Source organism: Corvus moneduloides, chromosome 7 (genome assembly GCF_009650955.1).
Source record: "Corvus moneduloides isolate bCorMon1 chromosome 7, bCorMon1.pri, whole genome shotgun sequence".
NCBI lineage: Eukaryota > Metazoa > Chordata > Aves > Passeriformes > Corvidae > Corvus > Corvus moneduloides.
The window spans coordinates 8,083,101-8,108,347 of NC_045482.1; the positions used below are offsets into that span (position 1 = coordinate 8,083,101).

At 38.5% G+C, this 25,247-nt stretch overlaps 1 protein-coding gene across 8 annotated transcripts in view; it reads left to right on the forward strand.

The window, feature by feature from the left end:
- The window catches only part of PMS1 (PMS1 homolog 1, mismatch repair system component), a 46,442-nt gene extending 21,535 nt beyond the window's left edge, over positions 1-24,907 (forward strand). For all 8 annotated transcript variants that reach the window (XM_032115223.1, XM_032115220.1, XM_032115218.1 and 5 more), the window contains 7 exons: positions 1,814-1,936; positions 3,070-3,213; positions 4,446-5,341; positions 9,311-9,766; positions 10,306-10,436; positions 18,664-18,824; positions 20,595-24,907. In XM_032115223.1, coding sequence (XP_031971114.1) covers positions 1,814-1,936; positions 3,070-3,213; positions 4,446-5,341; positions 9,311-9,766; positions 10,306-10,436; positions 18,664-18,824; positions 20,595-20,786 — 2,103 coding nt within the window. In that variant the 3' untranslated portion in view covers positions 20,787-24,907. The remainder of the gene's footprint in view (positions 1-1,813; positions 1,937-3,069; positions 3,214-4,445; positions 5,342-9,310; positions 9,767-10,305; positions 10,437-18,663; positions 18,825-20,594) is intronic.
- The last annotated feature ends 340 nt before the right edge of the window (positions 24,908-25,247 follow it).

A 25,247-nucleotide genomic window follows, 5' to 3' on the forward strand; every position in this document is an offset into this window, starting at 1 on the left:
TAAGTTGGTGTTTTTATTGAAGTATTAATTTTGAAAACAGTTGATTAGTATGAAATTAAAGTTTCATTAATATTTTTCAGTCTCTGTAATTTTGTCCTTTTTTTTTTCATATACTTTCATATATGAAAGTTCTACTAAGACTAGTTTTATAAATTGTAGATAACTTTCAATGAGCATACTGATAGTCTACATGGCTGTAAATAGTAACAGCAGTCAGCCATTTCTAAATCTGGCGACTTGTTAAATGAGTTATTTAGAGACTTTCAGTTTTGCTTTTATGTTTTCTGTATATAAAAATATCGCTTGAAGTGAAAGACTTGTACAAATATTTGCGAATTAGAAAAGGAGCTTGAAGCATAGAGGAAGAACATTGGGGGAGGATGTGCTAAAGTTGCAGAGTAAAATCTAGAAGTGCTGCATGTTGTTTTCTGATAATCATCCAACAGATACTTGACACCTCTTTAATTTGACCAGTGGTGTTTGGTTCTGTGCGACGTTGCTGACCAGAACACGCCAGCTTTAGCACAGAATGCTTGGTGCAAGGTCAGGAGGGAATAAGGGAGCACATGAGCAGATAGCTGGTGTGACGTAGATGAATGGGAAGGATAGGCCAAATCCCAAATTTGGATTTTAAATTCCATTTCAAATGCATGATAATTTGGATTTTAGTAAATACAAGGGGTTCTGCCAAAAGCAGACCTTATGAGGACTCATCTCTGTGTTCAGTGATCCACCCTGCTACCAGAACATTCTCCAGACTTTCCCGTATCTCCAAAATCTCCATCCTCGTGCTGCCCCAGGGTTCTTCACCTGTTAGTTTGGGCAGGTGGCAGAGGGCAGTGTGTGGGGCAGGATGTGGGCTGCCCAGCATGTCAGTTCTTGCATGCTGCTGGTTCCTGTCTTTTGAAAAGTTACAATTGCCTTTTCCTTAGTAAGGTCATTATCTTGAGGCTGTTCTCTCCAAACAGCTGTCAGTTATGACAGGAATTGTGGAAATACATCTTTGGGATTTCTGCTTCTTTATCAGTGATTTGAAATCCATCCAACTGTTTCAGTGTTGCTTAGTGGGGGGAGGGGGAAGAGATAAGGACAGGGAGCACAAGTCAGCAGGCTTATTTTGACCTGAAAAAACATGTTAAAGAGTCTCAATAGAAAAATCTTGAAGCTGGGGAGTTCATGTTAGGTACACAAATCATGTACTGTTTCTAAGGCTCCCTGGCAGTGCTGTGCTCACAGGTTCTGCTGCAGCCTGTGAATCGTGGGTGCTCAGCACTCTTGAGAGTCAGATGATTTGGATACAGGTGGCGTAGGTAAATTTAGGTGCCCTGAATAAATGCCCTATGACAGGCTATTTAAGGTGCTTTGCACATAGAAAGGGAGGGACTGTGTGTTTTGGGCTTTCCCTGTAGGGGTGGTTCACTGTTGCCCTGGCCAGGTTGGGCAGCACTCTGTGCCTTTAGCTTTGACAGGGCTTATGCTGGTGACCCTGCAGTCAGCAAGCCAAGAGCTGCTGGTCTGGCTCTCCACAGCCTCAGCTCCAGGCAGCATCCTGCTGTAACTGGCAGTCCAAATGGGAAATATCTCAATAAATTGATCAAGGGAAATAGATACAAACGCATCTTTCTCAGCCTCTTCTTTTTTTCCTTTAGCTGCCTTTATCTTTGTATATTGTAACTGTCAAGAAGCAGTGCATGCATTTGAATGACTTGGACTCCTGTACTGTTTTCTTTTACTATCTCACCTCTATAAAAAAAACATTCTTTAGAAACGTTCTTTAGAAGACTTTTGCACTGTATTTGTTTTATCGTTACAGATAAATCTTTCTGGATTTCTCCCAAAAGCTGAGTCAGACAGTTCTTTGACAAGCCTTTCAAGCTCGGAAAGGAGTTTCATTTTTATAAATAATCGTCCAGTTCTTCAGAAGGAAATACTGAAGGTAACATCCTCTAGCTTGTAATTCAAAGAACAGAAATGTGATTTCTTTGAGGACGGAGACACCTAAGCAATGTACAACTTTTTTTTTTCCCCACACGCAATAATTAAGAATATCACAGGTGAAGATACTAGCATTTACAACAGAAAGCCCTTCCACAAATCTGACGCTGCTGGTGCCTCAGTTCCATTCCATTTGCTGCAGTCAGACCACAGAGCTGGAGGTTATGTTTTTGGCTATTTAACAAAACTAATTTCAGATGCTCTGTGCAAGACACCAGAATAGTTGGTTCTTTATTGTATTAATCTGCAGAAATCACCTGTGCAATTTCCCATAAGGGAACTTCATGTAGTTTCTTGTAAGAGAATTCTTCTGTAAAATAGTTTTGATTTTGTCCACTTCCAGCTGTGGGCTTCTCAAGCAAACACCCATGCTTTCCCTTTAAATTTGTGTATGCATTGGGTAGAAATGAAAGTGATAGTGCAGCAGCATTGGCTACAGCTAGGCATTGTGTAGGCAGAATTTGATACTCTTGGGTTTCTCTCACTACTGAACCTTGCAGCACTTCACTTGGAGCAGCCTTGCTGTCCTAATCCTTTTCATCACCAGGGAAGAAAATCATGTTCATGCCAAAGTGTTTATGTAGGTTTTAAAGTGGACACAACGGTAGTTTTCAATTGGGAAGCAAAGCTTTGTAACTGTGTTGGTATGTTAAATGCAGAATAAGGGTAATCCATCTCAATGCATTATTTGATGTGCCTGGCTCTTCTAGGAGTTCAAAACTCAGCTTGAATCCCATGACAGAGATGGTTCTTTAATGAGAGCAGGGAAGCCTGGATTCAAAGTGGGGTTCAGCATACTACCATACAAAGTAAACATACAGTGCCCTGCATGGAAAATAGGCTACATATCACTTTTACCTCCATGCTATGAAGTCATGGAGACCACCAGGAGCTGCCCTTTTGGTGATTATTCTGGCATACATGTATTTGAGGACCTTTTAAGCTTTTCTTTAACTTCAGAAACCAACAAAACCAGCAAACCAGTTATGCTTTTATAATGTCAAAATTTTTTTCTGTGCCTTTTTGTGTATATTATTGCCTTTACTGACATCTCTTTATTAAATCAATTTCTAGTTAATTCGACAGTACTACAGTCAGATGACACAAAAGGACTGTACTCGTTTATATCCTGTTTTCTTTTTGAATATTGCTGTACCTGCCTCTGCTGTGGATGTGAATATAACACCTGATAAAACACAAGTTTTGCTGCAGTATAAGGTAATTACCATTTTACTCTGTTTTTGAGTTGTCAATCTTTAAATAAGCGTAATAAGGGCCTTGGGACTACCAGAATGTTCAAACATAAGCAGTGCCACTGGGTTTTTGGTTTTTTTTAGTTACATGACAGCTTGTCTTTGTCAGAGGACTGTTTTCATCAAAAAGTACTGAACAGGCTAAGTGGGGGATTCTTCAAAATTAGTTTCCCAGTTGATTTAAAAGATTTTGATGCTGTTAAATATATGTGTGTACCACTTTGGTTTCAAATGGCTTTACAGTGAGAGAAGCTAAGTGGAATTACGAAATGTGGCCCTACATAAATCTCATGCTTAACTTCATATGTAAACCAAGTAATCACTATTTAAACACCACCATTAAGGTGAGGGTGGGCAGGAGGGGAGTTGATTTCTCATCAAAGCACTATATTGTCATTATGTGTATAGATTATTGATGACATCAATTAAGTGGCACAGAAATTAGAAAGATTGAATTGATGGTTATAATGTGCTTATTCAAAGTAAATATAGGTAATCACACCAGTATGTTAATCCTCTTCTTCATGAGAACCTTTTGTATTTGTCTGTGTTACTCTTGTAAATGTACTGCCTGTCAAGTGTCACTTGTATGAAAATTAACATGACATTTTTAGATTTGATCTAGTTTTCCTTTGTCATCAGAAAAAGGGCTGGAGTTTCTTTTCTCTTTTTTTTTCCTGCTTTTTAAAATTTATTTTTGTTTTTTAGGGCTTTGGGTTTTTATCTTATTAATTTCCATCACTTGGTGCAAAGTTGATTTGGAAACATGCACCATAAAAGCACCTACACAAAAGCATTCACATGAAGTTGGATGTTGCTGGTGCACCTGTTTTGGCTGTAAACTTCTAACAGCATATTAGGCAGGAATAGCTTTACTTGATGCTGGTTTAAGCAGCCAGAACCCTGTTACAAAGAAAGCATTTAATTAGTTTTGTGATATCAGAATAAACTAGTGAAGCAGAACACATGTCACAAAATACTTGAGGCTGAAAGTGTCTAGTTCAGAGTCTTTTGGAATGTGTGAACAACTGAAGTACAATAATCTGTCCAGATTTGTCTAAAAATTATTCCAAATGAGAGCATTTTGCATATTGTTCCATATTCTTGGTATCTGGCAGTTACATTTTCACTTGTTATATTTTCACAAGTTACACTTGTGTGTGTGTATTTTCTGTTTTGTTTCTTCTTTTTTTCCAGGAATCTGTCTTACTTGCAGTTGAAAACGTGTTGAAATCACTGTATGGGCCACTACCTGCTACAGTCCCTGGTGAAAGTAATAAAACAGATGTTACCTCAGAAGACATGTTTGTTCATAGAACAGACCAAACAGATGTGGCTGTTAATGAAATGGGACCATCTGGAAATGATGAGCTACATGCTCATACTTCATTCCTTTCACTCAGCAATGATGTGCAAAACTGTCAAGCAGGAAAAAACGCAGAGATCTGCTTAAATCATCAGACATTTAGTGGTGATAATGTACACAGTCACCTGGACAAAAGAGAGGTTTCTAAGAGTGATGCCTTTCCAGACAGTTCCTTAAATTTATTGCATGAGGAGGAACAGAATGGACAGAATATGGCTGATATTCAAAGTAATAGTGTTCCTGTGGACCCCGAGTCTAAAAAAGCCAATGAGCATCTTTTGAGCTCTGAAAATACTGGTGAAATAGATAAAAATGAGGAAGCCTTAGTCCCTAAGGACGTACCTGAAATCTCTGCTGATAGTTGGAGTATGGGAAGTGGATTTAAAGACAGTCTGGGAGACAAGCTGGAACCAGTTAAGATTTTGATTCCTGGAGTTGGAGGGACAACTAATAAGCAAAATGAATACACTGGTGAAAAAAGCAGTGATCCACAAATCTCAAATCAAAGCATAAAGAAAAAAAATGTGATAAGTGAAAAATTTGGACGTGTGGCAGCTTATGACTTAATTAATAGCAGAATAATAAAGAAACCAAAGTCTGCGTTTGAATTTTTCACACATGAATGTCGTCCAAAATTGATAAATGATAATCCAAAGACCAGCATGAATGACATCCTGCTGACAATTGAAGAGCAGTGGAAGAATTTGAGTGAAGAGGAAAAAAAGAAGTAAGTTCAGGCCGTGTCCTGCTTCTGAATCTGGAAGCTACCAAAGAGTCACTTGTAATGAAATTTAACAATTGTAACTTTCCAGTTATTTATGAAAAAATAGAGAAAGACTTTTGACTTTTCAAGATCAGAATCAGTATTGTGAGTTGTCACGTTTTGCTGTGTGCAGTTGTGCACTGCTGATTGGAATTACTCATTTTGCTACTGCTGTGCAGCAGTTAGCTTAGAGACAGCAGTAGTTAGGGACAGTTCTGCTGAATAGTTATTTAAGATAACAGGCAAGAAAGTGTCTGTTTGAATCTTACAAACTTCTAAGGGCATGTCACTCCCAATGCACTGTCCTTGAAAACCAGCACGGTGATGGGTGAGGCACTGTAGAGTTCTTCAGAGGTTTTTCAACTTTCATTGCTATATAGTGAGAATTCTTTTTTAGGAACTTTAGTCCTTGAACATTTGGTAAATTCCATTCCTCTAAACTTAGTTTGTATCCCGACCTAGGACACCTTGTATTTGCAAAACTCAGTCAAATGACACAAGGAATTACTTTTTCCCCTAAATAGCTATTCTAGTGCTGGTTCAGAGAGAACAGCACAGTCTAAATTTTAATCTGTTTCAAGCAAGACCAAGTCTCTTCCTGGGTTGCAATCTGAACAGCTAAATTCCATATTTTTCTGAAATGAATTGTCACTGAGTTTTTGAAATCCATCTGCAAGAAAAGAAAGTATTTTAGGAAAACATCTGCATTGTTCTGAATGTCAGTTATATGAGAGTTAAGTGAAACCTTTTCACCTAGCTTCTGATTTACCTAATTTATTGTTTATTATGCAAGCAACACGCTATGGTCACAAACCCATGCTTGAGAAAGTGTTGGTGTCCATCTCTGCATAAGCAGAAATATTAATGTAATAGTAGAAATCTACTCCAATTATATTCATGCTTTAAATGAAATGAAACAAAAGGTTCTGCCAGCTGTTTCAGAAAATTTTAATTTGCTCTGCTTTAGCTTTTGAGATTTCATGGTTGCTTTCCTGGTACAACTGTTATGTTAAAGAGTGTGCCTACAGATTAACTTTGCATTAGTTCAGGAAGGATACCTCTCTGGTAATCAAGTTTTCCTTAGATGTAGGATTGAATGCAATATATTATATGTAGTATATATATTTTCCTTATATGTAGGATTGAATCCCATGGATGTTGAAAGAAATGAAAAATTCGCCACTAGTTGTATCTATAGATACCAGCTTCGGTTTACCTTTCAACTTTTATTCTCTTAAAATTGCCTCAGAGAATAACAAATAGGAAGAGATATACAGACAACTTTTCCTGCAAAGCAGCAATCCAGAAGGACTTGGAGCAGAGAACATAAGTCTTGCCTCCAGGTACTCTGGATAAATTGGGCCACCTAGAGGTAACAACAAACGTATATACATCAGGGCAGCCCAAGTGCCACAGCTCTCCTTCATGCATCCGTGCTGGCATAACCTCACGTTTCCTGGGCTCTAGTCCTCCATCCTTCTGTGATAAAGTCCTGCCTTGTGCAATGGGTGTGCATGGTTTCAGCATCTCTGTTTCTCTCTGTGGCCCCTCCATCGGGTCTAAATTAATTTAAATCCCTTTTGGGAGTTGTACAAGCACCAGATGTCTCACAGTGACACAGGATGGCCTTTTCAAAACAAGCCAGCATTTATTACACAACTGGAATGTCAAATGTTATGGTCTTTAGGTTTATAATAGAGGAGGAAAGCTCCGTGCACGTCCATGCTGGCAGCATCGCATATCCCCCTGCTTTGCAAAGGATTTCAGTCCTTGCAGTCACTCAGCTCTTAGTTAATACAGTTTGCATGTTTCTGGCCTTAGTGTTTCCTGCTTTATCAGGCTCAGGTAGGAGTGGGAGAAATCCTTCCAAGTGCCATAACAGTGGCAGGAGTAGTTACCCTGAAGGTGTAGGAAAGGTTCAAAGCCACACACATTACCAGGGGACTAACTAATCACCTTGTCAGCACTCTGCAGTAATTCTTCATGAGTAGATTTGTGCCTTGGGAGAAACATTTTTTCAGGTAGCATGGTCTTTGCTGTCAGAGTTTGCTCCAAATACTCAAATTCACATTATTTGTTTCGTAAGGGCTGAGAGACTTACATATTAAAAGGGGGTTTTTAGTATACTGATTATTTTGTTTGGGTTTACATTGCAAGGGGAAAAGAATATATTGTGGATCCGTTTTTCTAGCTAAACCAAAGCTGCCTTTGCAACTAGACTTCATTCTAGTCTTCCACTCTGTGCTTACACCCAGTTTTGCAGATTTCCTTGGCTTCAGGTTTTGTAGCGTCAGAAAAGAATCGTGAATTTGCAGTCTTAATTGACAAAGCAGAGAAAAGCTGTTCTTGTAGCGCTTGTTGATTATATGTTCCTCTGTGGAAGGATTTTCAGAAAGGCAAAGGTGTTCCCTCATAGTTTGTCAATCTGCAGTTTTTCTTTGGTTCTGAGCAAATCACTGATAATGATGTGTATGAATTTGGAAGATGCTCGCAATCAAATTTTGTAAGGCTGGAATTTTCTGGTGGTAGCCTAAACTGACAGGCAAGTTGGACTTTGTTTGGAAGTGCTTTTGGTTTGGATTATCAGTGATCACTGAAAGCTCAGTTCTCTTACACTTAAATATTTTTGTGCATTACTGTTAGGTCTATTCAAAACAAAGTACTTATCAATCTGGTCAAAGCTGTAAATGAATTTGGGATTAAAAAAAAAATCTGTTCAAGTGATTTCATCCATTCATTTTAAAAGGAGCAGATGTTTTTTATCTTAATGTTTGCTCCATATTTTCTAGGATGTGATTTATTGCAAGAAACTATTTAAGCTGACTTTTTTAGTTAACTAAATATTAGTACCATATGTGAATGCTAGCACATCATAATTAATTGCAAATGGTGACCCTTCTGTTGACCTTAATTTTCCAGCATGCATACACATAATTGAATCAAACTGTTCCAGCAAGTAGCAATAAATAAATATGATCAGCTAAAATACTTATTTCCAATACTAACATATGATAGTACTACTTTTTTTTGGTTTTGTTTTAATTGAAGATTAGACTGGTTTGAATTACCTTCTAGAATTCAGAATATCAAATAAAGGCAAAAAGAGGGAGTTCAGCAAATGACGCTCTTTGCTTTCAGAAAAGTGAAATTCATATTCAGTAGGCAAGCATAAACCTGGGACCAATAAAAGTTTAGCTATCTGTCTGACATTTCTAAACTCATTAAGAATCCGTTCATGTTGTAGAGGTTTAGTATGTAGTAATGTTTTTACCATTTAGACAGATTTTAGGAGTAGTTTTTTATTGACTGTTTTTGAAAAATCTGTAAGATTGATTATTAGTTACAGAATTCTGTGATAATCATACATATTCTGTATTCTTACACTTCATATGGCTAATTTTAGGCCATTTGAAATCAAATATGCTTTTATTAAGTAAGGCCTGAGGCTTGGGAAATTATTCAAGCTCCAAACTCCTGCCAGCCACATGGCCTCCCCTGGAAGTCTGTAGAGCTCTAGAAGCTTAAATGACTGGGAATTGAGCTGGATGTGCCTGTGACACAAAACTCCTGCCAAAACTCTATGTGTGATTGCAAATTAAACAAGGGACTGAGGTGAAAAGACCCTTGCTGTAGATCTTTAAATGATGTAGTCTCTTCCTTACAGTAAGAGTTCCTCCCCCTTACAGTAATTAATGTTTTGCTGGCTGTCTTGATGAAGGAAAATTTCCAGCTTTTGTTCAAGGTGTGATGTAATAGAGGCACAGTCGCCATCTCCATCGCAGTGGGCAGCGTATTGATGCAGGTACTTGAATGGACCATGGATGTGGTTGTTGGCTGTTGAAATGGTTACCTTGCCTTCTGCTTTAGTGTGTTAGGAGCTGGGGTCTGGAGCTTTTTATCTGCTGATGCTTCTGATTTGTTTTCTCCTTTAAGTTATGAGATAAAAGCCACTAAGGACCAGGAACGGTACAACAGAGAGGTCAAGAAAGCCAATGCACAGCCGATACACCGACCAGCAAAGGAAGCAGAAAAACACAAACCCAAGCTAAAGAGTTCTGCATCTGACCAGCAGAAGCTTGACAAGATATTCCATGACCAGATTGAAAAGAAGGGGAAACTGGAACAGCCTGTGAAAATTGTCCCAGTGCCTTTTTCTCTGAGTTCCTGTAGACGTCACCTTCAGAGACAAGAGAAAAATGCTTCCGATGAACGCGAGCTTTTCCTGATCCGTCGTCAGAGTTTTCCTGATGTGTGGATACTTGCTACTGAAAAAAATCTAAAATTGCTGAATCCATACAGATTGGAAGAGGCCCTGCTATTTAAGAGATTACTGATGAACCATAAGCTTCCAGTAGAGAAACTGGACAATCCAATTGTGTTAACGGACAGGTATAGTACTATTGAGCAAAAATGTGTATGTTACTTGAGCATCATTTGTTAATTATTCACAGTAAACTCTGGCAAGGCCCTGCTTGCTAATGCTGTGCTTACTTGTGCACTCACTTACCTATTAAAACAGATTTTTGGTTTTTATACTTGTATCTTGATGTAATGAGCGCCCTTGGTCTTACTCTAGTTGAAATAAGTATGATTTTGACCAGTTTCATTAGTAGTGAAGCAAATACAAATTTCCTCCCCCAGAAGAAAATTAAATGCTCCACATTCACAACTTCACTGTAGCTGACTTTCCCCCAAGAATTAGGAAATGGCTGTTAGAATTATTATTACTGTATGCTTTAGCTTGGTCACTCACTAAGATAAGTTAATAGTTCTCATTTTGTTTCTTTAAACAAATTGCTTTTTTAAAATATTTTAAAAAATCTTGATCACTCCTTACCACTTGCTGCCTTTTTTCTGTGGTTTTTGCACGCTTGTCATTTTCACGTAAGGGATGTTGGTTTTTAACACTTGGGGGATTTTTTTTCCAGTCTTCTTGGTGGATCTCAGTATATGGCAGCTCTTCATAAGATGCAGAAGAATTACCAGAGTTTCCATGGATCAGGTTATTTGTCAGATCCAAGGCTTGTAGCAAATGGATTCCAGATAAAAGTGATAGAAGGTATGATAGTTTTAAAAACTATTAATTGCATTTTAGCTTGTTTCTTACAATTTAATGATTTAAATTACTGTTAATGTGGATCATGTTATTCTACATCACCTTGTCTTTTAAAGCACTAGCATCTTGCTTTCCTTAATACTGAGATTTTATTTTCTTGGCAAAGAATGTAGTCTTCTACACAGAACATTGAGCAATGGAAATTGATGACTAAACAGAAAATTCTAATAGTATTTCAAAGAATGCTCTGAAATCCATGTTTTCCGCACTTCTTTCTTCTTTTCTCAAAATGCTCAATACCCATATCCTTAACTGCCATTCTGACATAATTTAGATTAGACGGATAAGAACTCCTTAGCCCAGAATGGTGTTACTTGCAGAAGCTTCTGCATGTATGTGCTTTAGCTGGCTACTCCTGTACTGCTGAGCAGTTGAGGAGGTCCAGTAAGGAGCTGGATCCTGGTTGATGTCATACTTTCCTATCAGAATTGTAACACAGAGCCTAAAGGGGCCAGCAAAGAGATGGTCATAGGATCACCACACCTTTTCTCAGAGTTTGATCTGAACATACTTTTTGAGGGAGTATACTTTTCAGTACCTCTTCATTGATCACAGAATAAATGCATTTTATGTAAGTTTATTTTACCTTAGTAAGAGAGCTCAGATGTTTTTACATCTTTCTGAAGAATGATTTCTAGGGATGTGTTGGAAACACAGGGGCAACCCACTGTTGGTTCTGCAGATCACGAATTCTATAGCGGAATTCCAAGAAAAGCAAACATCTTTGGGGGTAGCACCTAGCTGACAGCTCAGGGAAAAGACTGGCCATAAGAGCTGTTAGAAATGCTATAGCTTCATGTGTTACAGATCCCCACATATGTAGAGTGATGACAGATGTACTGTAACATATGGGATCTTTTAAGGGTAGGTACAAAAAAGGGATGTAGACCAACTCCTTCACTCAGAGGCTGGCTCTTGTGAAGAACAGAGCCAAAGCTGTTTCCCTTACTGAATCATGCACAGCAAAACCAAGGAAACTTCTTTCTGACTGACTAAATCTCTACATAAATAACACCACCTTTGTAGAAGAGGTGTTCATGGTAATAAATCATGGAATGAATAATTAGGGAAATAAAACGTACTGTAAGAGGCAGTTATTACATGGTGTATTCAGACTAGCAAATCAAAAGCTGAGGACCTCTGTGATATGTCCCTAGGCAAATGGGGGAGAGGGGGATTGTGGCTTAGCAGTTTTGCTCACAAACTTTTTTTTTACCTCCTAATGTTCTAAGTTTGCTTGAAATCTAGTTAGTGTAAACTAGACGTGAATAAATTGAATATGAAAATTTGAAGACAATTTCTTTTTCCTCCTGGGTGGAAAGTTTAATTTCTAGTTTATTTCTAGGCAGCAGTGGAGAGTTGTTGACAGATCTCATTGTACTGCAGATATGTCATGGTTTAACCCCAGCCAGCAGCTCAGCCCCACACAGCCACTCATTCACTCCCCCCTGAGCATGATGGGGGAGAGAACTGGAAGGGTAAAAGTGAGAAAACTTGTGGGTTGAGATATAAAGACAGTTTAACAGGTAAAGCAAAAGTTGTGTACAGAAATGAAACAATAAAAGAAGTTAATTCACTGCTTTCCATAGGCAGGCAGGTGTTCAGCTATCCCCAGAAAAGCTAGGCTCCATCCCACGTAATGGTGATTTGGGAGGACAAACATCATCACACCAAACATTCCCCACTTCCTCCTCCTTCCCCCAGCTCTGTGTGCTGAGCTTGATGCCACATGGTCTGGAATATCCCTTTGGTCAGTTGGGGTCAGCTGCCCAGTGCCCCTCCCAACTCCCTGTGCACCCTCAGCCCCCTCACTGGTGGGGTGGGGTGAGGAGCAGAAAGGGCCTTGATGCTGTGTAAGCCCTGCTCAGCTGTAACAAAAACATCCCTATATTACCAACACTGTTTCCTGCACAAATCCAAAACACAGCCCCATGCTAGCTACTGTGAACAAAATTGGCTGTCTTGGCCTAAACCAAATGGGAAACTACTTTTAAGACAGCTTGGTTTGTTTAAGAGAAGCATTGTAACAGTATAATAGCAAAGGACTTGACACAGTAACTGGGAAGTAGTCTTCCAATCCCGTGTTCCTAAAATGTAAATTTAAGAAAATGAAATCTCAAGGAAACTTTTCTCATTTGGTTTACAGTTAGTGTTTTGTATGCCCTATGGCGGTTTATGAACCATAGGAGTAGCCCAGTGAAGAATGGGAATCTAATTCAGTTCTTTGTCTCAGTCTTCTATTTTAACTACTTGAGTGAAAAGTTAATAACATCTGAGTCTTGTCAGTCATGTTTATAAGCTTCTGCTGGTGACATTATAGCAGTTACAGCCTCTTTTATTAAAAGAGCATACCACTGCAGATGAAGGTAGAAATACCAGCAAACAAATGGAATTTCTCCAGGCTTTTTTCCTACTGAGCTAAGGATTTCTACTTAATCAGTCCCTCCTCTTTTTCTTAAATTTGTCCCTGAAATACACTATCTTCTACAAATGCTTATTAGAGCTGATTTTTAGACACACTGGTACTCTCCTAATGTGTCCTTCTCTGGGAATTTCACTATGCAGTGTAAGGTTATTTAATTCATAGGTTCTTGTATAATCTTTACAGAAAGAGACCTGCATACCAGGCGTCATTTGTCCCACTTAGACCCTGAGTATTCTGTAGGATTTCTTAACTCTGAGAGAACCAGTTTGTTCTATAAAACATCTTTCACTATCCTTATAGAAGCATTACTTTTTTCCACTGTCTGTATTCGGTGTCTGTTTTTGTGGCGTTTTTGAAATTCAGACACATCCTGAAAGAGAGGTATTCAGATGATGTTGAACTAGAATTTGCTTAAGAAAGATTTTGTTTCTTCAGGATATATTGTTCATTTTTTGGGCCAGAGGTTCCTACTTTGCATGGTGGATGATAAAGTCACAGCTTGATGTGGAGAGGTCCTAGAATGGAAACGTGCACTTAAGCCGTGGTAACTAGAGAGTTCCTCCTTAGCAGCGTCCATAGGAGCACACCAGAACCCATTCTCTGTGCACACAACCTTTGTAACTTGTAATTTTTTACCAACTTTGTGGATTAATTGGGTCAGTCCTATCAACTGTTTCTCTCTGTCAGGGTCCACTGTAGCATATTCGAAGGTTTGTATTTTCCTTTGAGACTTCTGCCCTCATACAGTCGTATTAGATGTTCCTTTCTGACTGCTGATTGATTTCTCATTAATAGCCACTTATTGGCACTTATTAACATGCATTCCTTCATTTTTCATCCTGAGTGAAGAGTGTTATTTTCTGTACTAGAAAGTTTACTTTTTCTGACAGAGATCCCCTTACATCACAAGCAAATTTGTTGATTGATTGATTGATTGATTTCTTAAGGTTTTGAATTTCAACCTACAAGTGGTATTTCTGATAATTTCTTCTTACAAAATAGCAAGCCTTTCTGTTGATTCATGTGAATAAGGCTATGATGCCATCACTAGCTCTAAGATACCTCCCAAAACAAGAACATAGGAAATTTAGCTGCTCCAATTCAATGTTCAGCAGTTTTAGTCATGGAAGAGGCTTTCCTTGACCCATGGTGGTCTCTGAAGAGGACTGTTGGTCTAGTAGGTTGCACTGATTATTTGTTTAAATCTCTACAGATATTCTGCTATCAAAGAAGAGAAGGACCCAGAGTACTGCTGCCCATTACCATATATTAAGTCTACTCATAATACTCAGATACTAATTTGGAACACTGGACCTCTTGCCTAGTGCACCTCACTAGGGGAGTTTCCTAGATGACTGTAATGATTTAAATTTAAGTATAGGACCATAGATTTATTCCTTATTTCCTTGTGGCATTGGGGTGTTTTACAGAACTGACTGTTTGTTTATTTAAGAAGACCCTAAGCAGCTGCCTGAATTTGGAAGGTGAATTCGGTAATCCCTTTGCTGCATTAAGCTTGCATCTCAACTGATCTCTTTAAAAAATCCTTCTTTGCAGTTCAGAATCTTACCTTCTGGCAACTTGTGACACAGAGGGGCTTTTTATGAAGATTTTCATTTTTATGGTTTCTTACTTGAAACCCCCCCCCCCCCCCAAAGTATTAATTTTTCCTTATTTGGATGACATGTAAGGGGCAGTGTCATTCATAGGATTAAAAAAATGAGTAATTCATTAATCATGCATTAATCTTGGGATTAATATTCAGAAATTGAATCTTATTCCCTTACAGTTCTTGGAATTCAAAAAAATACAGCTATGACCAAGACGTTTTAGTGTCTTTAATGTCTCTTAAGTCTTTAATGGCCAAGACATTTTAGCTAGTGGGGTGGTTCTGAGTTTTAGTTGCTCTCACAATTTACCAGGAGTCTTTCTCACAGGTCTTGCTCTGAACCCCATGGCAACATGTGGCACCTGATACTCTACTCCTAGTAGGTTTTTGAAAGGTCTAATTAGCTGTTTTCTTCCTGGCAAGAACTCAGTTCTACATGGAATTTTGTTCTTGTTCTGCCATTTTGGTGGGAAAACTGCTTAAACTTCTGTATTTTCACTTTTGGATGTTTATTTTTACAAGAGTATGGGAGTTGCAGGCCTTACTTACCTGTTGTTTCATTTGAGGATAAGTCTGCCTTTTGAATGTGTTCCTGCTAGAAGACAGAAAGGTAATCTACCTTTACTCTCTTCAGAGACTCTGTATGACTGCAATCAAAGTTTTTCCAAGTGTCCTAGATTTTGAAAGTGCCCCATCTGCTTCATATTTCTGGTAGACCTTTGGAAGATCTTTGTATTGTCTCCCTGTTTCTCTTCGTATTAACTGCTCATAAGTCTAAGGAGTTTTCAACTAGATTTTTCTCTGGATAGCTCACAGTGAAAAACATGTTGTGAAATAGCCAAGAAAACACTTCTTGCTGTCAGTGTGTCAGTTAAGCAAAATCAATGGTTTCTTTGTGGAATGTGCCAGTTGTATTTTGCAAAGCTGTGACGCTGAGCTCCAGTCTGTCTTCCACTGCCCTCCCACCCCCTCATGTTCTGGCCTTACTGAGACTTCAAGTGTTGCTACCTTTGGGAGAGCAGTCTGTTTGCTTTTACTTAATAAAGCAGATTACTTAATACTCAGCGTTCTGGGATCTGCCAGGCATTTGTTTGCTCACAGTGACCCCTACGTGCAGGGAACATTTCAAGAAGTAAGATGGATTACTTTCTGTCCAGTTCTTCTTAAGATGTGTTTGTTATATGTGCCTTCACTGCACATCTGTCCATTTGCCTTTAGGAAAGGCCTAGAGAGAGATGGGAATTCTTGGCTGGAGAGGAAATGAGACCAAGGAACACACCTTAGCTGGTATTGTATCAATGGTGGGTTTTGGGCCATGCTCCAAGGCAGGCTTTTAGGGTAGAATTGTCTGCCTGATAGAATGCAGTCTGCCTCATGTAGTCAACGAGAGTATGTACAAAGAATATGCTTATAAGGCCTCAAAGAGCAGTAACAGGTAAATAGCCCATTGTTCTTGGTAATATAAACTGCCTCAGCTCTTGCAACCCACCAGTGGAAAAGCATGCTGTAATTTAATTTCAGTTTGATTTTTGACCATAGACTGGGAGATAGACAGTGTTATAGTGTCACCTAATCTAGGTGGCAGCTGGAAGGGAACAGTTTTTCCTGGCCATCAAGAAGGAATTATCCAAAGATGATTGTAAATGCTTTGTTTGGAAAGAGAAAGGGGAAATTTGTAACAATGAGAAATCCACATTTTTAAAGTAATTTGAAAGCTAGTTTATTTGTTCATGGAAATACTTTCCTTGGAAGTTGCAAAGTATTTCATAGAAAATACCATGGCAACTGCTTGAGGACTGCTGTTTGAATACTCAAAAATCTTGTAAATTTTTGACAAAATATATATTAAGTATACTGAGGCTTGGACATCTGCTTATATCATCGAGTGTTGCCAGTATCGGAGTTCCTGCAAAGACTTGCAGATAAACTTGTTAATCAGAATGCAACTGGGCTACTTTGCAGTTTGAAGCATGTTGGCAGAAAAGGAGACTGGCACACAAAGAGAAATGCCAAAGAAATAAACCTCCCTTAGCCAGGGTTTGTATTGTTTGTTCTTAAATTAAACACTTTCAAGCCTGCTTTGACTTTCAGATGAAAGAGGAAACTTAGCGAAGTTAAATTTGGCTGTGAAAATTTGCAGATGAACAATGGCTATCGTTGAAGCTGAAGAGTATATGAGGAAATATTTTGCAAATCCAGAACCTCACTGTCATAGAATTTTAAAAGGAAGCACAGGAAGTACAAGTTTTTAAACTGAATATCTAAATACTTGAAACTTAAAAAAAATTGTGTCCTGTCTTTGGTAAAATATAGAGGGGTAATTATTGAAAGGTTTTCAAATAAACTAAGTTCTAATTCTAGAGAGAAAGCAGCGTAATCAAATGGTCTGAAATAGTTCCTCAAATCTAATCTGTAATTAAATCAAAAATATGACAAAAATTAAGAGAAAAGAGCTGAAGAAGATTTTTATAAGAGGCTTTATCTTTTCCCTGTCCCTTACTGAAAGGCTTTCCCATGGGGAAATGTTTATATCTGGCAAACTTTCTTATAATTTAACATTTTGCTTTAAGCTGAATCTGAACACAGGTTTACAGTATTATATAAAAATATGTCTCTGCTTGCTGGCCGTGATTAGGGAAAGGCAGCTTGAAAAAGAGAAGGAAGACAAGGCTGGGTAAAAAACGAAATAAAGTTTCGGATGTAAAGCAGTGTTGAATACATAGCTGGAAGAAGGTTATGTGATTTTCGGGGGGAGGGGCGATGGGGGATTGTTTCCTATATCAAATTCCCACTGGTCAAAGTAACTCGTGCCGTGAGGCTTAAAAAGGCCCAAGAGCATTGTTTGCGCAGTGACACACCCATATTTAGGAAAAGTTTCAACCTGCACAGTCATCCTGTTATCTCTGCTCTTATTTAATGACTGTCCAGTAAACAGGGCCTGGACATGGGTAACTCAGCTTCATTCTACCAGCTAATGAAAGTACATTTTGCTGACTTACGTTGCATATATATTTTCTCTCACTTCTAAAATATTTCATATTGTTGTTTGGACTAGGAACAGGAATTATCCCTTGTGACAGTTTGTTAGTTTAATCCACCTTGGAGCAGTATATTTGTCTCCAGCTCTTTTGACTTCACAAAAACCATTTGTGACTCGGGCTGAAGGTTATTTATCCTACCTGGAGCCATTACACAGATTAGATTTATTTTCATTTTTAATTAAATTTGTCCATGCTGTCTTTGTGAAGCTTTTTACTTGTTAAACTTGTAGTGGAGGAAAAGAGAAGGTGACTGTGCAGGTTGGGTTGAGGTTTCTGTGCACCCAGCATGAACGAGAGGATAGTCTGAAGGACTGAGTGAGAATATGTGAGCCTGACCACCAGAGAACTTGCTTCTGACTGGGAGTGGATAAAAGGTTGCTGTACGGGAACAACTTCATCAATTTTTTTCCCATAATGTGAATAAGAAGAGAAATCATGTAGACCTCAAAACTTGAATAGATACTCTGTTAGAAAGGCTGTTTAGTTTTTTATTCGTCATTCCTACTCAGAGTAGTACCTGCTCCAGCAGTGATACCATATGAATGATAATATGAAGTCAGTCACAGAGCCTCTAGTTTTATGGGCTTGAGTTTTTCCTCAGATGTGGTAGGAGAAAAAACTGCTTTTTATTTCAGTAGAATTCGAATTTGTTATGATAACATTTGAACTTTACAGATGTTTCAACCAATTACATAGGAAATAGTGCCAACAATGTTTTAATTTTTTTCAAACTAAATTGTGTTTTATTGCTAGCTTCTACTTTAGTTTTATGTATGTTTAATTAAAGTCACAGAAGCTTTAATTAAAGCTGTGCTCAAGACTGGGAATGCTGCAAATATTTTAAGCATTAAACGGTGCCAGCTAGGATTTGGATTAATGTAAGCTGAGACATTTGTGATGTGAATAAACACACATCATCATAATGAAACATTGTGCAAATAAATGCTTTTCATTCCAAGGGAGGAACAAAAAAGTTTCCTAATTGTATTGGACTAAATTACTAAATGACTTTGCATCAGTTTAATTTTCAGTGAATTTCTATAGAATAGAAATTAAAGCAGTGTATGAATTACTGTTTTGTTTTTGTATTTTCAGGTGTTTCGGCTACAGAAAGTCATCTTGAAATAGAAGGGATGGCAAATTGTCTGCCATATTTTGGAATTTCTGATTTGAAAGAAATTCTGAATGCAGTAGTTAACAGAAATGCAAAGGAAGTGTATGAATGTAGGCCTCTCAAAGTGGTAAATTACTTGGAGGTGAGACAGAAGCTTTCTTTTTAAGTATTAGCCAGCTAAACTTGTAATTCCTTAAACTGCTTGAAAATCTTTTTTTCAGCTTTGTGTTTTAATTAATGTTACTGTGTTCTAAACAGAAGTTACTTTTGAAAAAGAGAATATTATGTCCTCCTGAGTTGTGTATTCCTTACCAAAATACTTCCATTAGACATACCCAAAGCAGTCACCCAGTGGGATATAACACATGCCAAAAGCTGATGTTCACAAGGTGTTTCCTCTGTAAGGCACTTTTCAGACTAGAAAGGCATTTCTCCATGTTGGAATACAGAACTGCCACAGAATGGCAGTGACTCGTGTTAATATTGTCTATGCAAATAAATAAATTGTCCATCCAGAGGTAATAACAGCTTGAAGTTTCAGAGACAGCTAATAAATGTGGTACTAGTTAAAGCTGGAGTAACCAACAGTAGTAGTTACTACTTCTTGTCTGGCTGTGTCACTAATGCTCTTTAATACCAATTCTCTTCAAAAAGGTTACCAAAATACATGTAAAGTCTCTTCTTACTTAAGTACTTATAACATGCCTTCCTGAATTGGGTTACTTCAAATTGGGACTTAGGCACATATTTACACAGAATATGTGTTTTATCTTTTAAGCATTATTATACAAATGTTTCCCTGTCTTTTGAGGCAGTAAGCTGCCTTTGCAGCAAGGGATTGTTAGTGCTACTGAACCACTCTCATGCATTCATGAAAGAAGCTTAAAGAAGGGATAAGTTCTGTGTTGAGACAGGAATGGTTTGTAAAAAACCCCAAAGAGCTATAAAAGCTGTTATTCAGAAGTAAGCACTGAATTTTTTGACCATTCTGGGAGGTAAACACTGGAAATGCCATTCACTGTCATGTTCAGAATCACAACTTTGATTATTCATTTCATGTTTGAGCAGGCAACATGTCTGCAGCCTTTGCTGTCAGTCAATAGATGCAGAAGAAAGAATAGGTAATGGTTGAAGCAGCAGCCTTCCAGGGTATAAAACAGTCCACAGTCCACAGTGATCTCTTTCTCACTTGGAGGAGTGGGAAAAAACCTCAGACAAAGAAAATGGGATGATTTTGATTAAATCGTTATGAATGCTGCTCAGGTTTGTACAGTATGAAGGGAGATTGTGTGCCACATACATTTCTGCCTAGGCAACATGACTTAAGGACAGAAGAGAGGGCAATGGCAAGAAGGCCCATCTTGGAGGAGAAAACAAAACTTCTTTTTGAAGCTGCTTAGTTCTTTGAGGGTGGGTGCTTTAGCAGTCACATCTGCTTTCAAATGTTGAGATAAGTGGATGCAATAGACCATAGCAAATACAACATTAATCTGCAGTTTTGCTAGAGTATTTTTCAAACTTTACTCACTGACTGCTTGACTTAATTTATGATAGTTCTAAAGTTTATGGTGTGAAATGTCTCTTGTGAACTGGTAAACATCTACAGCTGATGCTGGTGAAAACAGGAAATGAGATCTTCAGAAACACAAAGCGTCTTGAAAAAGTAGGCTAAAAAAGAGCAAACATGACCAGGGGCTGACTGTGCATGCCTCCATTGTAGAAATGTCATGAACTGACCAGTAAGGTATGTTTAGAGTTACATTTAGATTTCTGGGATTTGGAATATTTAATTGGCAGAAAGGGATGACCTTTAAACAGTGAGTGCTTAATTCCTGCTTTCTGGTAGCCCCAGGCTAATGTGCTAAAAAATGGTACTTTAAAACTATTGGGGTTTTGTTTTTCCTTTCCACAGGGAGAAGCAGTACGTTTAGCTCGGCAGCTGCCCTTACATTTGTCAAAAGAAGATGTACAAAACACAATTTACAGGATGAAGCAACAGCTTGGAAAGGAAAATAAAGGCTGCGTTCATGGTCGTCCTTTTTTTCATCACTTAACAGATATTCCAGAAGTTGACAAGCACAACTCCATGGAAATTATTCAGTAAATGGAACATTTTGTTTGGAGTCATACTTCTCTTGCTTAATTTTGATCACTACTCTGTAAGTTCAGTATGTTTAGTGCAAAACTTTTGTATAATGACTTCTCATTGTTATATGTTCACCTCCTAAAGATTTTATTTAAATAAAAATGCTACTTGAAAACTGGAAATAAATACTATAGAGAAACAACTGCCCACTATTTTTTTAAAAGAATTTATTAAAGAAGTGTTCTCAACTGGTTTCATCCTTCTCTTATTGCTGCAGGTTTAAGAAATACCAGTATGTCAGAATTTTTTAGATGTGAAGTGGTTAGAAGTTGCTTTCAACAGAGCATGGCAAAGTTTACTGTACTAAGGACATCAGATGTTAATTTTCAAAGGAATGCCAGATAGCTGTAAGTATTTAAATATGGCATTGCCATAAGCAGGTATTTTAGTTAGACTTCTATGGTGTTGTATTTATATTTGGAAATTCTTAGCTCATGTAAATGAGTATTGACAGTCCTAGTGTCCAATGTCCAAAAATTCTACACTTACGGAAGTGTGGTTCTTAAAAGTATAGTACACTTCAAAAACTTCAGATCAACAAAAACTGGCCAGTTACTTGAAAGCAGAATGGCTCTGAGTCACAGAAGCACATATTAGCACTGAAATCAGATGCCCGTGGTTGTTTATTGGTGCAGTGCTATACACAAACTGTTTGGGGGTGGGAAACTTAAACTGTCCTCCCTCGGGGAGAATGTGGCATAACTAGGGCATAGTCTGCTATATAGAGAGCTACTGATTTTGGTAAACTGGTTCATTCTACCAGAACACAATGTTTACTCCTCTATTTCAAGTAGTGGCCTACTTCTGTAAACCTACCCGCTTAGGCCTTCTGTGCATAGCAGCTGCCTTGTCTCTGGAAGAGTATGTTTTAGAAGTTTGAAGCTCACCTGAAAATTCGTGTCCATCCCCAGCTGCCATTTACAAATCTTGGCCCTATGAAGATGTGGTGGTAGGACCTAGCTTTGTAGTGTTTCTGTGCCTGCTGGGTAAATGGTTGAAGGTTGCTGAAAGGCCCAAGTACAAGCTAGTTTGTGGACAGGAGTGTTGGACCAGACAAGTAAATGTAGTATTTGAGTATGTAATCACTGATGCTGAACTGGTGAACTAATTTAAGAAATCACATCCCAGCCATACATCACAACATGTAAATTCTAACCTGAAAGGCAGTGAGTATCTTTTTAACAGAGCCTGTCGCAATAGGACAGGAGGTAATGGTTTTAAACTGAAGGAGGATCGATTTGGATTAGGTATGAGAGAAGTTTTTTACAATGAGGGTGGTAAAACACTAGAACAGGTTACCCATAGAGGTAGTATATATCCCATTCATGGAAATACTCAAGGTCAGGTTGGATGGGGCCCTAGGCAGCCTGATCTAGTTGAAGATGTCCCTGTTCAGTACAGGGGAGTTGTACTTGGTGACCTTTAAAAAGACCAACTCCAACTATTCTGCAATTCTATGATTATTTCTTTATGCCATTAAAGTAAGTTTATCCTTTTCATAAAGAGCAAGGATCATCAGAGGGCACAAGCAGGATATCTTTCCAAGCTTGAAGGTGAGCAAGGCACAAAGTGAGAATGTCACTTGCAAACTGAACACTTGCTGGCTCTAAATGTCACTCAGTGCAGAAGATGTGAATTTTTAGAATCGAAGTGAGAAGGTGGATAGAGATGGAGGAAGGCGATGTGACCCTTGGCTCTGATAGGGAAACAGGATCTCAGCCTTGCACGGGATACAGAAGGTTATACTTTGTTTATTTTTATTCTTGTTGGAATACAAACTCTGGGAGTTTAGAGAGTAGCTATTAAAGTGAGAAAAGCCAAAAGCAAGCTGCAGAATAGAAATTTATCTCCTGACTAAGTTTGTTGGAACTTAAATTAATAGTGCACCAATTTTAGTCAGTTTGGACTGTAATATATAGTATTTAATGGGATTAATAATTGCTGGTTCTTCTCCAAAATATAAGATAGCTGTATCCTAATTATACTGAAGCCAGTGCTAGTATCTTTGGTAACACCTGAGTCTACAGCAAGAGGACAAGTTTTAATAGCTATTCAGGCCTTAGACTGAGGACAAACAAGATTGGCAAATGGTATTCGTAGGTGCCAGGGTGGGTTTAGTTGCTATGGAAGCAAATTAGCATCAGGGTTTTCAGTGGGTGCAGGTGCACCAGGTTAGGCAATTGGGAGCTGGGTCTTCCCTCCTTTCCTGGCTGTGTCTGCTGTCCTTACACCTCAGAGAGCTGCTGTGGATTTCTTTCTTAGGTATGTGTACATAAGTTGTTTTCTGTCTCTGTGGAACACTGGAGGATGTTGTGTGGCTGGGTGGCAGCAGCGAGTGCTGGAGCACAGCTTTGGAGCTGTAAGTCTGGGTGTCTCCCCACCACAGTACTTGTGGGTGGGACTGCGAGCTGCAACTGTGAGTTACACTGATGCTCTGCTGATGGGAGATGGCTTTAGATAGGACAGGGTGGAGGTCTCCTTGCTTTATCCAGTGTGAACAAAAAGAAATGTTACTTTCTGTTTCTAGAGATGTTCTCACTGTTCATCTTCCTCTAGTGATGCATTCATTTTATGTTCCTTGTTTAAAGAATAGAAGTACCTCATTTCTAGGTTTACGAGCTTAAAAGAAGTTAAATGGTGTGCCTGAGGTAGCAGTTCTGGAGAAGGAAGGCACATCATCTTCCACCATTGCATGAGCACGGGGTGCTCCACAGTGAGCCCCATGAAGCTCTTGGGGAAACACACAAAGGCTGCCTATTCCTGCAGTCAGTCCGCCCCCAGCTCTGTGGGCTGTTTGTTTGAAAGGAAAAAGAAAACCTGAAGTGTGCAATGCTGGGTGGGCTTGGATATTGTTATACTTGACCTCTTTCCTTAGAGGAAGAGCTGTGGAGCAGGGCGCGGTGGGCGCGTGTCCCAGCGGCGAGCGAGTGGCAGCCACCTCCCTGTGTCCCTCATGCTGCACCCACGCAGCTGCTTCCCCACGAGTGGCCGGACTGGGCCATTCCAGGGACTTCTCGTATTTGCGCTGCCCTCTGCTGGCATTTCGGTTTTGTACAATTTGGACTTAAATCGAGGTCTGGGACTGACCATGGATGAGCATCATTCCTTTCTTACTTTGTGTCCCCAGCAGGTCAGAGCATTACTGCTTACCTTGCTCCTCGTGGCATGCAGATTTGCTTCCTAAAATACACCTAATCTGGGTAACAGTGTTCCCTAGGGGAGAGTTAGGAGCTTTCCGGCCCAAATCATGATCTCGTAGTAAAACTTGAAAAGCCTTTTGGTTGTATGTAGCTTTGCATTTTTCAGAGGCTCGTTTGTATGATTGGTTGGGACAGGTTTGGTTCTGGTGGTATGTTTGCAGCTCAGGAGTCCCCCTCACCCAAATTCTGAGAAGCACATTCCTTTAATGGGAAACCATTGAACTCAATTTATCTTTATAAATACAGGAAAATCTCATTGAAAAAAAATTATTTTTTCTTGCATATAAATATGAATATAAACAGGAAATAGAGGTAGCACCTCTTACATGTGTCTTTTCTGAATGTAGTAGGAATCTTACTATAGAAGTTTCTGTTTCCTCTCAGTTAACCAGTGTGTGTGAGAAGCAGTTTGGATTATTTCATGTTTGGTTTTTTCTCTTTATCATGAATAGTAGCCATTCAGAAAATTATAGAAAAATCAGAGGAACATTGAAGCTACTTCAGGAGCACCTAACAGTCATTAGTAACGGTAAAATCTAGATGATGTAATTTGGGATTTGCTAGAATTGATTCTTCTCTATTTCTGTATTCTGATATGGAACATTTAAAATATGTATCAATAGAATCAATACTCCCAAGCACTTTATTTAGTTATACAAGCAAACATTCCCTAGTCTCAAGGATTTCATTCCTTTTTCTTCCCCCCTGCACACTTACTGGTATTACTTTAATGAAAGTTAACCTCAACAAACAACTTTTTAGGTTTTTAAAGGTTTATAATATTTGGTCTTCAGAGTTTGTTTTATCTTCTGTAAAGCAGATCAGTTTTTTAGTGGGGATTGGTTTCTTTTGTTAAATAAACTTATAATTCTGCATTTATTTTTTGGCTCCAGTGGAATATTGAAGGGTTCTTGAGAATTTTGTTTCTTTTCTACCCAGTATTTAACAGGATGGATTAGCAATTACAAGAAACGTCAGGTACATCCATTTAATTTTGCAAATGGAAGGCTACCAGGACTTGCTTTTATTTTTTTTTCCCCTCTCTCCCTCTCTCTGTAAGTAAGGAGCATCATATCTGAAATTATGGAGAGTATAAATGTGGAAATGTTAAATCTTTTGTTAATGGCTTCGAATTAAGCACACATTGTTGCAGATGATTTGGAGGACTTATTTAAAGTAAATATACAATTTCAAGCTCAATTATCATTCATAGTTTAAC